The 15,215-nt window shown below is 39.6% G+C and overlaps 3 protein-coding genes and 8 non-coding genes across 35 annotated transcripts in view; 2 read left to right on the top strand and 9 right to left on the bottom strand.

The window, feature by feature from the left end:
* CEP295 (centrosomal protein 295) overlaps positions 1–2,155 on the top strand; it is a 55,554-nt gene extending 53,399 nt beyond the window's left edge. For 8 of the 10 annotated variants that reach the window (XM_053900198.1, XM_053900197.1, XM_053900199.1 and 5 more), the window contains 5 exons: positions 1–141; positions 1,187–1,283; positions 1,407–1,571; positions 1,654–1,753; positions 1,846–2,155. In XM_053900198.1, the coding sequence (XP_053756173.1) occupies positions 1–141; positions 1,187–1,283; positions 1,407–1,571; positions 1,654–1,753; positions 1,846–2,002 (660 nt within the window). In that variant the 3' untranslated portion in view covers positions 2,003–2,155. Of the gene's footprint in view, positions 142–1,186; positions 1,284–1,406; positions 1,572–1,653; positions 1,754–1,845 lie in introns of those variants that run through there. The other 2 variants (XM_019450082.2, XM_019450086.2) reach the window with 2 other exon arrangements.
* TAF1D (TATA-box binding protein associated factor, RNA polymerase I subunit D) lies at positions 136–13,195 on the bottom strand. 14 transcript variants are annotated; one of them, XM_053900206.1, is made up of 14 exons: positions 13,081–13,195; positions 11,175–11,359; positions 10,086–10,464; positions 8,274–8,446; positions 7,917–7,977; positions 7,410–7,582; positions 6,555–6,590; positions 5,506–5,554; positions 5,226–5,260; positions 4,175–4,223; positions 3,733–3,777; positions 2,854–2,924; positions 2,464–2,514; positions 136–2,223 (listed from the first exon to the last, which is right to left on the bottom strand). In XM_053900206.1, the coding sequence occupies exons 2-6, from the start codon at positions 11,231–11,233 to the stop codon at positions 7,418–7,420; spliced, it is 837 nt and encodes a 278-aa protein (XP_053756181.1). In that variant the 5' UTR covers positions 11,234–11,359; positions 13,081–13,195; the 3' UTR covers positions 136–2,223; positions 2,464–2,514; positions 2,854–2,924; positions 3,733–3,777; positions 4,175–4,223; positions 5,226–5,260; positions 5,506–5,554; positions 6,555–6,590; positions 7,410–7,417. The 14 variants fall into 14 exon arrangements, with proteins under 14 accessions (XP_053756181.1, XP_053756182.1, XP_053756184.1 ...); XM_053900207.1 differs by lacking the exon at positions 13,081–13,195 and adding an exon at positions 12,923–13,032; XM_053900209.1 differs by lacking the exon at positions 6,555–6,590.
* Positions 2,295–2,421, bottom strand: LOC128776330 (small nucleolar RNA SNORA25). The gene has a single exon (XR_008421406.1). It is a non-coding gene; the product is annotated as a small nucleolar RNA SNORA25 (small nucleolar RNA).
* On the bottom strand, positions 2,698–2,821 carry LOC128776337 (small nucleolar RNA SNORA32). Its single transcript, XR_008421414.1, has one exon. It is a non-coding gene; the product is annotated as a small nucleolar RNA SNORA32 (small nucleolar RNA).
* On the bottom strand, positions 3,457–3,529 carry LOC128776328 (small nucleolar RNA Z40). Its single transcript, XR_008421404.1, has one exon. It is a non-coding gene; the product is annotated as a small nucleolar RNA Z40 (small nucleolar RNA).
* Positions 3,915–4,054, bottom strand: LOC128776332 (small nucleolar RNA SNORA1). The gene has a single exon (XR_008421408.1). It is a non-coding gene; the product is annotated as a small nucleolar RNA SNORA1 (small nucleolar RNA).
* LOC128776329 (small nucleolar RNA SNORA8) lies at positions 4,296–4,433 on the bottom strand. The gene has a single exon (XR_008421405.1). It is a non-coding gene; the product is annotated as a small nucleolar RNA SNORA8 (small nucleolar RNA).
* On the bottom strand, positions 5,388–5,460 carry LOC128776347 (small nucleolar RNA SNORD5). Its single transcript, XR_008421424.1, has one exon. It is a non-coding gene; the product is annotated as a small nucleolar RNA SNORD5 (small nucleolar RNA).
* LOC128776338 (small nucleolar RNA SNORA18) lies at positions 5,604–5,734 on the bottom strand. Its single transcript, XR_008421415.1, has one exon. It is a non-coding gene; the product is annotated as a small nucleolar RNA SNORA18 (small nucleolar RNA).
* LOC128776342 (small nucleolar RNA SNORA40) lies at positions 6,757–6,885 on the bottom strand. Its single transcript, XR_008421419.1, has one exon. It is a non-coding gene; the product is annotated as a small nucleolar RNA SNORA40 (small nucleolar RNA).
* CUNH11orf54 (chromosome unknown C11orf54 homolog) overlaps positions 13,071–15,215 on the top strand; it is a 22,501-nt gene continuing 20,356 nt past the window's right edge. Inside the window, exon 1 of one of the 3 annotated variants that reach the window (XM_019450094.2) lies at positions 13,071–13,182. The gene's annotated coding sequence lies outside the window, so the exon portion shown is untranslated. Of the gene's footprint in view, positions 13,183–13,245; positions 13,498–15,215 lie in introns of those variants that run through there. The other 2 variants (XM_019450092.2, XM_019450093.2) reach the window with 2 other exon arrangements.

Below are 15,215 nucleotides of genomic sequence, written 5' to 3' on the forward strand. Positions count from 1 at the left end.
TTGACAGAGTCTGGACATGGTATAATGGAAGAGCCAGAGCTTACATTAGTAAGCACCAGTGATATCAGTATTGCTGAAATGGAGTTTGCAAACTTAACCCTAGAAGAAAAGAAAGAAAATGAGGCAAAAAGCAGCTTTCAGGTAAAGGTCATAGCTCCCTTTAATGTGAATACACTTCATTTATACAGCAGCACACAGCTGAGAATAAGGAATTATTTATGATGCTGTAGATTTCATTAGGGCTTAGAAGGGTTGAAACTCATCCCTTCCATCCCCCAATAAAAGATGTAGGAAGTTCTGAGGCACAGAGAAGCTCTAGAAGATACATAAGGAAATCAGACCTAATGGGGATACAGAGTAAGTGCTATTGCAAGTTTATTTTCAAATTATCAACTTGAGTACAACAGATTTATAGTCCTATTAGCTGCAGGTTCCTTGTACTTTTCTCCACTGCAAGCGGACCATTCCTACGGGGCTCACTTCAATTCTTAGAAGGTAGTCATTGGAGGAAATCCTGCTATAAAGGTTATAATAGATGAATTCATGGATTACAACAGAACTACAGTTGGAAACTGAGCAAGTCTAAGTCACCACCCATCAACTGTTTCAGTGTATTAAGTTGCCCTGTTACCAGAGTCCCAGGTTGTACGTGCTACTACTGTGGCAGGACTGTTTTTGTAGCCTGATGCTGAATTAGAGAATTCATCTTAAAAAAATGGTTCCACAACTAGTATTTGTTTCCATGATTACTGAGAAGGGTAATGGGGAGGCAGCAGACAAGAAGTGCAGATGCAGAAGTGGTATAGGAGCCCTTGACAAGAATCAGGTGAGGAAAAAAGCTTTGGGCTAGAGGAGGCTGGGCAAAAGCCATTCTCTAACAGAGCTGGAGAGTAAAGCATTTTAATAGGAATAGAACCATTTATTAAGGACTTTCCCTTCCCAGAAAACTCCAGCCCTGCCATTTAGATGTGAGAAACCACACAAAGCGGCGAAAGCAGGATAGGAGCTAAATTCATTGGACACAGATTCCTACACTGTATTTGGGGATTGAGAATAGGCCTTCAACTTCCCATCTCCCCCAAACAGCAAATCTCCCTCTACCAAAGGGAACCAGGGGTTTAGAAACTGTTAAGGTTAGTGGAAGATCATTTACCTATGATTTTATCTATGATTTACTTGCAATTAGGTGAATGAATTTCTGCCTCTTACATCAGAAAAAGAAACCTCAGATTATCCAGTTGGATCAGAACACTGTGTGGAGGAGCCAGTGGCAGTTTCGGCAGGTATGCCTTGAGCATCTGAAAGGGTCCCCTGCTCAACCTCTCAGCCTTCACATTCCCCACAATCTCGTAGACTGCCAGCACAAAAGTGTCAATAAGCTAAAAATAAGTCTCATCTTTAAACAGAAACCCTGCCGAAATTTACAGCTGTACCTGGGAGCTTACAAGAAGCATTTGTAAAGAGGAAAAAATCATTTATAGAGAGATCTTCCCAGAGACAGAAAGAAATAAAGAATAAGATTTACCTTTCTGAGAAATCTCAGATCAAAACAGCTAAGGAGAAACCAACAGGTATGTTCCCCACATCTGGATCAATTCTCACAAAGAGCATATAGCAGGGTAATATTTGCCAGATCACTTATTCTCTGCTCAGGCTCATCTGTGAGTCGCCTGAAGGGTGTGAATAAGGTCAGAGTGTCACTTCCTGAAGACAGAAAGACTGCACAAACCCTCATGCGTCAAAGGGCTTTAAGGTATGTATCTGTTTCTGTGTCGTGTGTGGTTACTCACATTCCTTAAGTATTACTCAGAGTCCGAAGAATATGTAAGAATAAATTTCTTACAGATTATACAATCAGTTAGCTGAAGTGAAACAGCAAAGGGAAGAGAAAGCAAAGCAAGATGCATATGCCCAAAACCGAGCAAGGGCAAAAGAATTTCATAAGGTGAGTGAGACCCCCTATAATCTTTCCAGGTCCAGGGCACTGCAACTGTTAATTTAATTTTTCTATTCCCTCCACAGAAAACACTAGAGAAACTTCGAGCCAAAAATACATGCTGACTTTCTACAAAATGTGTAAAGATTCTTTGTTTAAATTATGTGTAACATAGGTGAAGTTATTTAAAGTCAATAAATTTTTATTTAAGAATTTTAACATGGGATTCCTTCTACTCCCGAGCACTGTCGTTCCTCCAAGTCAGAATCACATTCTTCAAAATAGCCCTGAGAACGAGAGTATACATTGGTTAAATTTGGGAGACATTTCTTTCTCACATGGCTGTAAAGGAGCTAAATCTTGTATCTCCTCAGGAAAACATAGCAACACTGAGTAACTATTATATCCTATGGAGAACTTCGATATCTGGTCACAGCGTTAAGGGCTCTTGGTTTTAGCCCCACAAGCCCTCTTTGAAATGACCTATTATAAATTAGACTTTTAAATTTTTTCAAATGTGTACATACCTTTTAAAAGGAACTTCTGTTCAATCCACAGTTGTCACCATCAGTCCTATCCTGTAGAAAAGGAAAAGTAAAACTCCATTTCCAGAGATGATCCTGTAAATAAAGCCAGTCTCCCTCTATTAGATCTATTATAATATTACAAGTTGCCCAGTTACTAGTAACAACAGAGATCTAGGCATGCACCATTCAAAATACTATGTACGGTCAGATGAGAATTTGAAATATAGCTGTTGTAAATGTTCCCAACAGGCTGAACGCTAGCAAAGTAGCATAAAGAAAGCAAACCTAGTGGAAGATTTTTTATGGTCATGTCCACAGCAAATGAGAAACTACATTCTCAAAGCCTTGGTAATGACCATTATACCATTAAAGATAAGATAAAGAACTAACTTGCCAGAGTTCTTTCCCTTGGGCTTCTTTAATCTCCACTTGAATATGGACATACTTCAGGAATTCCCCACCTATGGATGATTTTAAAGTTTAGACTAAATTTCTCAAAATGTGGTTTTAATTAGGTTCCAAAGTAGCCGGATACCCAGTTCTGAACTAATACGTATTGAAATTTCCAGGCTTAAAAATGCAGAGTTGGAATAATTAATTTTTCAACCCATTCCTTTTTTTTATGTTTTTTTTGGGGGGCGGGGGGAGAGGGGCCAAGAGGAGGGAGACACACTTCAAGCTCTGATCTGTCAGCACAGAGCCCAACGCGGAGCTCAAACTCATGAACCACAAGATCATGACCTGAACCAAAGTTGGACACTCAACTGACTGAGCCACCCAGGCGCCCCCACTTATTTTTTAAATATTGTATTTATTTTGGGAAGAAAGAACATGCCAGTGCGGGAGGGGCACGAGAGAGAGGGATAGAGGATCCCAAGCAGGCTCAGCACTTATCAGCCCAGAGCCCGAACTCAAATACACCAACCATGAGGTCAAGAGCTGAAGTCACTGAACTGACAGAGCCATCCAGTGTCCCCCAGATTTCATTTAGATGGATGTTCAGAAAGGCTACTTTCATTCAGCCCAGTCAGAGCAGTTGAACATTTTGCCCATCATCATAACATCACAAATCACTGGCAAGTTGTATAAACACACGTTAATATCTAGGGTTTTTTTTTGTTGTTTTTTTTTTAATTAGGATACAATAAACCACCAGGATTAGCTGTTGCCAAAATTAGGTAAACCAAAGCATTAGGAACATTAAGGAAGTGTTATGAAAGAAAAAGCTTTCAACTTCTGTAAGATTGGGCACTTGAGGGGAAATCTTACCTGCAATCTTTGGGATCCAGTTTTTTTTTTTTTTACTTTAGGGCCCTAGAAATCAAGTTTTAAGAATTACACTGATTGCTGTTTTGGCAAATGATCTATAAAATTGTTATCCCTTAATTGCTTCCAATATGGGAAAGTCTTGTTATTTCCACTCCACTTGTTATTTCCACAGGCCTAGCAGAAAATGTTACAGGTCTCATTGTCACCACTGCAATAAACTTGCTGTGATGCAAGCATTACCTGTGTCTCAATGTAGCCACATTAACAATTCCTGGACACCATGAATGATAGTGCCCATTTCCACCTTAGAATGAATGAGGCTTTTAAAAATTTCCTCTCAAGCTTATGTATAAGCTATACAAAGGTTTCTGATTCTGTATAGAAGTCCTGTTTGCTAGCAATAAAAGCACCCACCAGAAGCAACCGAAATAGAAAGCCTTACATGTTTAGGGTCAGACTAGATGGACCCCTGGTTCTCAATTTCAAACACCCTAGAAAAAAAGAGAAGTGTTAGTTCCTATCAGAGATGATCTCGAATTCAGTAATATGAAAAACTATAGGAATACTGTTTCAATAAAAATACCAGGTTTAACATGCACGAAGCCAAGAAAACCAACGATGCCAGATACTGAATTGATATTGCACTGTCCTTTGAACACCCAGCAGGAACAAGCTGCTGAATGCAGATACCATGCAGTGCAATCATGACTGAATTGTAAACCCCTGTACTTCAAGGTTGCAATACCACTGAGAAACTTACCTCTAGAGATTTAAGTTCCTGTAATATGTAATTTGACTTTTATTCCTAATTTATCATTCCAATGAGGCAACTACATTAACTGCATCTGAAATTATAAATCTAGTCCCCATTATCTTTATCTTGTCTCTATACTATACATACGGAACTATTAAGTCAAATACTAAAAGAAATGATGCATTAGAAATCAAGATTGTGGCTTCTCAGATTGCTATTAGGCAGAATTTAAATTCAGTATCTGTACTGTAACATATCTAAATACACAGGTTATTAGGATGAACCATAGCAATGGTTTCATAAGGATACAAGACGGGAGGGGGCATTTTCATGTTATTCCCTAGACATGCAGTCTCCTCAGTTTGTCCAATTCGGTGTATAAATATCATGGCAAGTACCTTTGCCAAGATCTCGATACCTTTTTAATTTTAGAGAACACACAAGTGGGGGAGATGGGCAGAGGGAGAGAGAGAAAGAAAACCTCAAGCAGGCTCCACGCTCAGCGCAGAGCCTGACACAAGGCTCAATCCTATGACCCTGGGATCATGACCTGAGCCAAAATTGAGTCGGACTGCTCAACTGACTGAACCACCTAGGCACCCTAAGATCTAATACTTCTGTGGCATACCCAAATAACTACGAGGCACAACAGTAATGGGATACCGTACTCACAACTCACATTTTTTCAGTACTTTTGAATTCTTAATAAATTTCAACAAAAATTAAACATTCCACCTACCTCTAAATGTAAACGAGTTCAAATCATATTCACCCCTACAGATAAAATACCAAATAAAAGATTAAGAACAATTTAAATGTGTGATTAAAATCTAAAATAGGTGCTTAGCATCCAAATTGACAACCATGGGTTTTTGGTTTTTTTTTTTTAAGCTATTGTCAGCTCCGTCAGAATCAAGTTTTAGTTCATGTCTGTAATCATTCAGCAGTTGAACAGTTAAATTCATCATGTGAACTGTAACGGTGCCCCCAAGATTACACTGTCCCCAACAAAAACTTACCTAAACTAGCACGCCCTGAACTATACAGATTCTTGGGATACTCCAATACCTAAGATTTAAAATATATGACCGTTAGGTCTTTCAATGTTTTAGCAGATAGATGTCTTGTAGTTCTTTCCCACAGATCTAACACATAGTTCTGTGAATAAAGGAAACCACACATATACTCTATGAGGCGTTTCCAACGATGTAGGTCTACAGAAAAAGCCCCATCGGGATAGACCTCAACCACTGTTTTACAGTTTTAAAACTGAAGATTCCACAAGAAAACAATTAGACCTGTGATCTGCTCTAAATCTGAGTTCAAAATTGTGCAAAAAGCCAAACATCCTATTTACAACAAACTTATTCCATAATTTAATCGCATGATAAGGATTTTCTGAATGGTTGGTTACCAGAGTGTATACTGAGATAGACATGCAAAGTACCAAGTAGCTATTCTAGAACCACCAAAGGAAAAAGATTTCCATGTCTCAAGTCTTGATTTTTACAAACTCCAATGAAATTCCCAGGATTACAGCAAAATGTTTAAGATTCTGCCTCATTTTAAGAACTACAGTTATTTGACTTAAAAAATTTCAGGAAAATATTAATATGGCTGTACTTACGTTCTTCCCATTTAGGAATCCCTGGAAGATAATAAAACAAACTGGATGATTGTGAATTAACCTTTCCATCATTCAGATTTAGGAAATCTCGTGTAATCATTTCTAACATTACACTATTAGGTCCTAAACCTCATTTTAGATTATGCATTAGTTTAAGCTAACGCAGATGCTTAAAGTGGGAATATCCTGTATTCTGATTATTGCCTAACCTAAGTTACAGTTTGGGGACCCCTTCCTGCAAGTGAAGTAAAGCTTGCATTTGTCACTATAAAATGTATGAACTCAAATCTTTTTCTGAAATCACGTCATAGACAAAACTGGGCAAATGTCTTTCCACAATGAAACCTGTAGAGGTTTATATTATCTGATAAAGTACATTTAAACAAATCTGATCCAAAAATTCACCAAAAGACATTCCTTCACTGAAAGCAGAAGACGTACCTTTAAGTCCAGACATTGTGCTCTCAAATGAAAAGCCTACAACAAGAAGGCATCTTTGTTTTATGTCAACATTAAAATTGTAATACTAATTCACCATAGTTGAGAATTCCCTTTTGTCTTGTGCTTTAGTCATTCTACAGTCCTGAAACCAACTTTCAAGTTTATCAAACCCCCCACCATCACTTTAGTTGGTTGTAGGGATCTTGTTCCTTCTTACATGTATCAAAACTCATATTGAGCCATGAGTTCTGGGTTGCAAAAGAGGATTTATTTTCTGCACTTAGGTCTAAGTCTTTGTCCACAAAACTGAACAAAAACAAGCACAAGTGCAATCAATACAGCGTATTTAGTGGCATAATCAGCAATATACAGTGGTGATGAGAAGAAAATTGTAGTTGACACAGTCTAGGTAGTTAGGAAGTTCTTATTACAGTAACACGTTTGACACTAAAGGTCTTTGTTTGAATAAAACAGGGATAAAAACGGCTTCAGGTATCCTGAGGAGATGTCAATCATTAGTGATTACATTTATAATAAAGGTTTTCAGGAGATAATTTCCATACTTCTTTGCTCAAAATGACACCTTTAAGCTCTTGCTCTGAAACAAAGTATGGGCAAAAACAGTAGGATCCTGGTTTATTATTTATCAGGTGATTATTTTTGCTATACAAGCCTTAATTCTCTTCTACATGTAAACTATTCCACAGCTTTAAAATGCTTTTCCTGATAATTCAGAGTTTCACTAATTTGTTCAGGTTCTATTTTCTCCTTAGATTCATTTTTATCACTGACATATATATTTGCATTTATCATCTTTATTTTCTACGAAAAGCTGTTTTTCTCTGTGCTGTTTACCTTAACATTCATATTCCTATCTCCTTTTCAGGCCATTCTATCCTCTGTCCAATGTTTTTGGACCTTGATGTTCTCCTTTTAGACACAGCTGCTTCTTCGGTATATTCCTCTTGTTCTAAATACACATTCTTCTTCTTTGGTACTTCAGAACTTACTATGAAATAATTATGGTCCTGCATAAAAAACATCCATATTGAGCAACAACTAAATTTTACTGCTTTTGTTATCCCACATAACTCTAGGTTACTGAAAAAACCTGGAGACGGTCTAAATGTTAAAAACCCAAATTCAGCTTCTTTTCCTCACTAGACATCCTAATAGCAATTACTGAAAAGCCCATGTTCTCACCAGGTAAGTATCCAAATAATCCCTATTTTTATTTCCTGCACCAAATCTATTGAGCTTTTCAAAAACTAAATTCAGAATCTAAGACAGTTAACTAGTAGAATAAATTCTTCCTGTACCAACTGCTATTCTAAGACAAAATGAGACAAAAATGTCACTTACCACCAATTTGATATCACATTCGTCATCATGTTCAAGATTTGTTGCAAGATCATCCTCTGCTCTGTAACATTAAAATATATCCTCACTCAGATGACAAAAACTTCTAGAACCCATTAGTAGTATACTATCATGACGTACAACTGAAACATCAATACTAATTAAAAAGAAAATTTACGCTATCATGTGTAACACCCCAAAATGGATGTCTCGTGTGCCAAACTCATAGCTCAACTACCAACCCAAATGGTTTACTGTAAAATATAAACAAATTGATAGCATGATATGGAACATTAAAGTTCAAAAACATTTAATTCGACAAAACCTATGACCAAAATTATTTCACGTGAGTAAACTTACCCTGACTCAATAGGAGAGAGAGATCCATCATCATCCAAGTATTTATATCTACGACTGTCAAAATCTTCTTTTTCTAAATCTTCACCAACATTCATTTGTTTCAAGGATTCCTTGAGGTAGTATTCATACTTCAGCTTTTCAAGGTAGTTGAAAAATCCTCTTGCCACTGCTTGCTACATAAAAACGCTGTATTGTAAGTAATGGCCTCACAAAATAAAAAACTTTCCTGACTCAGCAGATGCCTTATGTTCCAAAATAGAAAGGATCCCTCTGCTAAAAACTCTTATATGATCTTGATTTAGTTACTCTGCCATATGTGGACCACATATGCCAGATGCTGGTTTTAAAAGGAATTCATGGTCTACCTAGCACATTATCAAATTTACCTACGTTGGTATACCAAGAAAACCTGAGCACAAATCTTGTTTCCATTAAAAAATGTCTTTAGAAGCTCCCAAAGAAACAAATCTCTATAAGAGAATTAGCTTAAAACAAAAGCTTAGAGAATATTCTTTCAAATATATCATCAACTCTAGAGCAAGAGACTTATGAATTATGCAGTCATTTAACTAAAATATTTGAGAGTTTACTGCTAAGTAATTGTTGGGCAGTTCTATCAGAAATTGAGTATTTGGTATCAGAAGAAAATGGCCTATTCTAAAGCCACTGCACATGGAAGGTGTGGATAGGTTTGGCTTAGGTTACCATAAAACCACTGGGAATCATTTCAGCTTTAGGAATGTTTAAAGGCCTGATTAAATCAAGTGATTTTATATAAACAGCCTTGAAACACCTCATATATGGATATGTTCACTGGACAGACCAGTGAAGAATCCACCCAGGAACCCAAGTGGTATTTGTGCTGAAGGATGGGTTGTGGTCTTGAAGTGGCAGTTAGTACAGAAGAGTATTAACAAAGTTGCAGATTTTATGTTCCAGGTACATCTCAATTCTAAAAGTGGCCACCAAGGGGAGCCTGGGTGGCTCAGTTGGTTGAGAATCTAATTCTGGATTTAGGCTCAGGTCATGGGAGACTGGCTGTAGATTACTGCTAGAAAGCCTAAGACCGACTGCAGATAACTTCTACAGTGAAAACTATTTCTGGGAATGGAATATAAAAAACAAGAACCACAAGTCTTAACTCTGTTCAAGAAAAACCATGCTTATAGCTGTGCCAATATTAGACATGAATTCCTTACACATTTCGTCACCTACAAACACAAGTAGTTAACTCTGGAAGAGACTACCAAAAGAATAGAGAGATACAGTTGAAAGCAAAGTATTGTCTGACCTTATTTATCCTAAATCAAGCAGGCTAAGTTCTAGAGAAATTTAAATCCAGACATCTCCTGGAATGCTTGTGTCAAACTCCCTGGAACGGGGCTGGCAAACGTTGAGATTGAGCCCCACATTTTTCCGGCTCACCACTGACAGCAGAGACTGCTTGGGATTCTCTCTCCTCCTCTCTATACCTCTCCCCAACTTGCTTGTGGGCTCCTTCACTCAAAAATAAACTTTACAGGGGCACCTGGGTGGCTCAGTTGGTTGAGCGGTTGACTTCAGTTCAGGTCATGATCTCACAGTTGATGAGTTCGAGCCCTGCGTAGGGCTCTGTGCTGACAGCTCAGAGCCTGGAGCCTGCTTCAGATTCTACGTCTCCCTCTCTCTCTGTCCCTCCCCCACTCATGCTCTGTCTCAAAAGTAAACATTTAAAAAAATAAACTTTACAAAAAAGGGGGGGGCACTTAAAAGTGGCCAACAAATCATTTCAGGCATTTTGGCTATGTGTATCCACATTTATAAAATACTGACCTCAAAGGTTAAAATCTTCCTCCAAGGTAGTGGTTTTCTTCCATTCTCTGATTCTACAAATGGGAACCCAGATCCTTTGTCTCTAACTTGCTTCCTATTTATTTGGGAGCGTCTAGTATTTTTTCTTCCTTTTGGTCTTCCCCTTGGTCTTCCTGTTGGCTTGTATTTCCTCTTTTTACGTTTCTTTTTTTTGAATCTTTCAAAAATAGCTTTTAAAGTCAATGGTCTTGGTTCTAAAGATGAGTCACTAGAGGAATCCTTTGCTTGAACACTTTCAGGTGAATAAACAAATTTTCTGATAGGGTTTCTTTGCCTCGGTTTAGGTGAGGAAGGGACACACTGAGTTTTAAATAAGCTGCTACCAGATGAAGAATTATCACTGGAAAAAAAAGGGGAAAAATTAATCACACCCTCTTATATTACTGAATACTGATTACTGTAATATACTTTTCTTCCACAGACCAAAAGCAGGAAAACATGTTCAGAATAATTTTTAAAAAGATGGGCTCATAACTAAGCCAACTATTTAGTTCTAACTACTGAAAATGGCCTTTAGTGCCATGATCTCATAGCATTTACCAAAAAATGATCCTCCAAAACAAAGAATATTAATTTCCAAAGACGGTCTTGTTTACTGCTAGAACTTGCTCTAAATTAAACTAGAGGAACAAAGTAAACATTTGACTTGAATACAGTATAAATGCCCATTTCATTTCTCTGTTAACTAGATATTTCCATCATATATATACATATACATGCCAGCATTCTCGATAATGTGCAGTATCACAAAGTAATTTTTAAGCAAGATCACCCACTGATGTCCATTGCCCGTTTCTAGGAGTAATTTCGTCAGGAAGAGACACCAAACTGGCCAAGAGTATTGCTTCCCTGGTTAAGAATGTGTCCCACTGTTAATTATATAAACAAGCCGAAGACCTGTAACAGGTTTTCCTTTTCTTTTCTAATTCTTGAAAATTGCCTTTACTGCTTACTAGGTAATTCAAATACAGTAAACATTGCCATCAAATTTAGTCAGCTTTGCGATAAAAATCTAGTAATGGCTGATTAAAAAACTTAAAAAGCACTTACCTGTGATTTTCAATTTCCACAGCTGAATCAGATGCCATTATAGGGTTCAGAGAATTCATTCCTGTTATGTATTCTCCAAGCCCCTCTCCAAATTATTCATCACTTATTACTTGCTTCAGATTTCCGACAACTCGGCAAACATGATGTGGCTTCTCCGAACGAATGCTAACATAAACAGCTATTATCTAAACAAAATTTCACGTAGTCAGATAATGCCATTTTATGTAAATTAAGGAAAAAATCAAATACAAGGCCTTTAATATTTTTATATAGGAACTATCCATTTCAAATCAAAAATTCTAAAATCTAGAAAGTGAATTCATGGTTTCCATCTTTCAGTTGTGTCTTCTCAATCTATCCAAGTGGAATAAGATTACAGTACATTTCCAAAAAAAAGTATTAAATATCTTCCCGTAATACAGAATGTAAATTCACTAGCCGTATTGTGTGCAAGTATTAACACACCGTTAATAGCCAAAAAGCCACTTGTTAAGAGCAGATGAGCACTCCCAGGAAAAACTACATACGAAGGCAAGAGGCAATGCTGCCTCAGCGTATCAGGAGAAATAATCCCCACGATTTACTCTGTCAATCCAAACCGCTGGCCTCATTTTTTTATTTGTAGCCTCTTCTCATTCATACTGTGATTCCAAGTCACTGAAATTTCTACCTCGGCATATAGGATTTCCTGATAAGTCCTGAATTCTCAAACTTTTCAAGGAAAGGCTAACAGACTACACAATGGTGCCCTCCATCTCTCGTTTTAATCTCCTTGGAAGCTCTTACAACAAAGCAAAAACTGTCTTATTAGTTTACTACCTCATCTCCCCCATAGGTGATGCCTACATTCTTCCACTCTTGTGTTTAGTCTTTACTTGGGAAGGACAACTGAGTAAGGAAGAAAGGAATCCTAGAATTAAATGGCAAAATATCTCAACTCAGGAAATCCTTAAAGTCACACAGATCTTGTATCAGCAAAATACCCAACGGACTCGTGGTAATTTTCAGGATATGTCTTGTTGCAGCTTGCATTTTCAAAATGCAAAATCTACGAATTCATGACTTGCTCAAAAACAGCAATTTAACAAAAATTGGGTCCAATGGCACTGATGGGATATACCGGAGGTTAAATCTGCCTTTTAAATATCACAGTGGCATTAACTCAAAAACCACTTTTTCGGAAACGGTTTAGAAAGCACTCCTGGGGCCCCTGGGGGGCTCAGTCAGTTGTACACTTCAGCTCAGGTCATAATCTCACCGTTCCTGAGCTCGAGCCCCATCCTGTCTCCCGACTCTGCCACTCCCCTACTCGACACTCTCTCTCAAAAATAAATAACCATTAAAATAAGTTTTTAAAGAAAGCACTCCTGGAGTGTCGCTTCCGTCCCACGATCCGGCGCTCTTGCGTGGTGGTAACAACCCCTTCAACCACTCACTATGCCTGACCTTCGAGCAGAATGTCTCCAGGAAGCACCCAACCTCATGCAAGGAAAATGGCGTCAGAAATGGTTATCTCGCAACTTACGAAGATTAACAAAACGTGTGCTCGCCCATAATACTTAATTTTAACAACTTCACTAACATACAACGGAGCACGCCTACAAACGCGTAGATGTGAGCCGCCATCCAGCCACTAGGCCCACAGCCGCGAGCCCACCACGCTCAGGGCCTGCCTTCTGCGCTGTGGCTGCAACCTGCCGAGCAACACGAGGATCCCGGGGAAACCTAGCTCCTCCTCCCTCGCTCACCAGGCCCGGACGATCACGTCCTCTTCCTACCCACGCAAACTGGGAAATGGCTTGCACCAAGAGCGCCGGCTCGGCACGGGCTGAGCAACCCAGGCCTCGGAAATCCGCATCCGGCAACCTCCTGACCGCAGCACCCCAACGCGCCGACGACCACCTACCTCCACGGCCTCTCGAAAGAAAAGGATGGCCTATCGCACCACCCAGCTAATAGTGGGCCCGAAATCTCGCGAGAACACTTTACGCCACGCGGAACGTGAAAGGTGGGAAGCAGCAAAATGCGGGAGCGCCATTTTGATCGCCGCGAGGGGCGGGGCGATTGGGGTGGGCGGTGCCTGAGCTCCCTAACGCGGAGGAGGCGGGGTTGACAGACGCATTTCTCGGGGTTCGGGAGTCGGCTCGGCTAACTGAATAGGTAAATGGAATAACCGAGAACTTTTCGGCAAATGGGGTCAACTTTTCGGAGTGGGTGTGAACTGCCAGGAGGCAGCCACTCAGCCTGATCTGTTTCCGGTGTCTCGCATTTGCTGAGCCGCCGTCTGATTTCCTAAAGCCTGGTCGGGGGTGTGTGCGTGGAGGTGAGTGTGGTGCCGGCTGTGTTGTTAGATCTACTTCTGTCTTCAGAAATCTCTTGTGTGTGAAACTGTGACAGACCCCTGCCTTGACCGTGACTCAAAATGTGTAACCTTTGTACTGGAAGCCGGTGTTACTCCATTGCACACCCGGTTCCCCTCTCCACCTTTGGACTTGTTTTGTTAGCCCACTCTTTCCCTCCGAACTGAGGGTCAGCCTCCTGGAGCTGGGCAGCGTATCGCAAGAGACACCAGCGGTGGATTGTTTTTTTCTTCTGAGTTTTTGACTTCGTTCCCCTAACGGCTACTGAGTGTTAAAACAGTTTCAACTAGTCTAGTTTGGGTGGTTTTTTTCTTTCTCCTAAAGGAGTTACAAAAAGGAATGAGCTGGTTTGGTGTGTCCACTTTCAGATCTCTTGTATCATATGATAGACGCGTAAAGTTGCCTAGTCCCGTAGAGTCAGTGTGATCTCAGGATTGAACAGACCTTGAAGGTAAACTGATCTCTTTACACAGTTTCTCTCTACATACTGAAAAATTCCAGGCATAAAAGTCGAATCCCTTAGGTAGGCGGGCATTTCCACAAGTCTATGAATTACTTGGAAACGCCACGACAGGTATGGTCGTGTTACTCGCTGTTATATTTGAGAGCAGCCCTGGCCATGTAATTTGTGAGACTCAGTACAAAATAAAAATACAGGCTCCCTTGTTCAAACAGGGCGAAGCGCCACTGAAGGTACTGAAAAGTAAGCTCTCTCCTTTCTTCTGTAGTATCTCCTTTGGCTTGTCACAGTGTTTCAACTAATAGCATCAACTTTCTATTAATTATAACAGCATGTTAGTATTCATTTGTTAATAGAAATTTGCTATTTAATGTCAAAATAAAAATTTGGGGGTGCCTGGGTGACTCAGTCTGTTAAGCATCGGACTTCGGCTCGGGTTATGATCTCCCAGTTGGTGAGTTCAAGCCCGATGCATTGGGCTCTGTTGCTGACGGTTTGCAGCCTGGAGCCTGCTTCAGATTCTGTGTCTCTGTCTCTCTTTCTCTGCCCACCTCCCACCCCCACCCCCATTTGCGCTCGGTGGCTCTCTCAAAAATAAATAAACATTAAAATTTTTTTTAATTTAAATTATTAGCATGTTTTACTTCTTCTATCGTGCAATGCCAGTTTTAAATACAGATGAAATAAGTCAACTCGTATGCAGAATTGCTTAAATTTCACAATATGTATTTTGTAGCTCATACTAACATGTATTTTGTTCTTACCAGAACAGTGGAAACTGCACAAAACTAACCTATATTTTTTTTACTTCTTGATGTATGCAACACCAACACTATGGAATCTGGGGACCTTAAGTCTTGTCTCCCTGAACTCCCACAGGTGGTGGGTCCACTAGATTTCTGTGTTCTTGGGGCTTCACAAATGCATTATGGGAGTGAAGTAGCAAGGAATGGTGGTGGTGGACATGCCCGATGCACCTCCGGCCTCTGATCCTGCACGTGCTCCATTGTCCTAGTGGTCCTAAAAGTTCAAATATAAAGTTAAGAATTGCAGGGTGGTGGACAGCAGAGCACTAAACCAAGTGCCATTCTGAATACATGGCCCTGTGCAATTATACTGGTTGCACACCCACAAGCCAGCCCTATCCCAGAGACTTATGTGTCTGACACGTTGTAACGTTCAATAAATAGTTAAGGCTGAAATGGTGCCCACTCGGAAGAC

Source organism: Panthera pardus, unplaced genomic scaffold (genome assembly GCF_024362965.1).
Source record: "Panthera pardus isolate Hobbes unplaced genomic scaffold, ASM2436296v1 HiC_scaffold_12, whole genome shotgun sequence".
In the NCBI taxonomy this organism is placed as follows: Eukaryota; Metazoa; Chordata; class Mammalia; order Carnivora; family Felidae; genus Panthera; species Panthera pardus.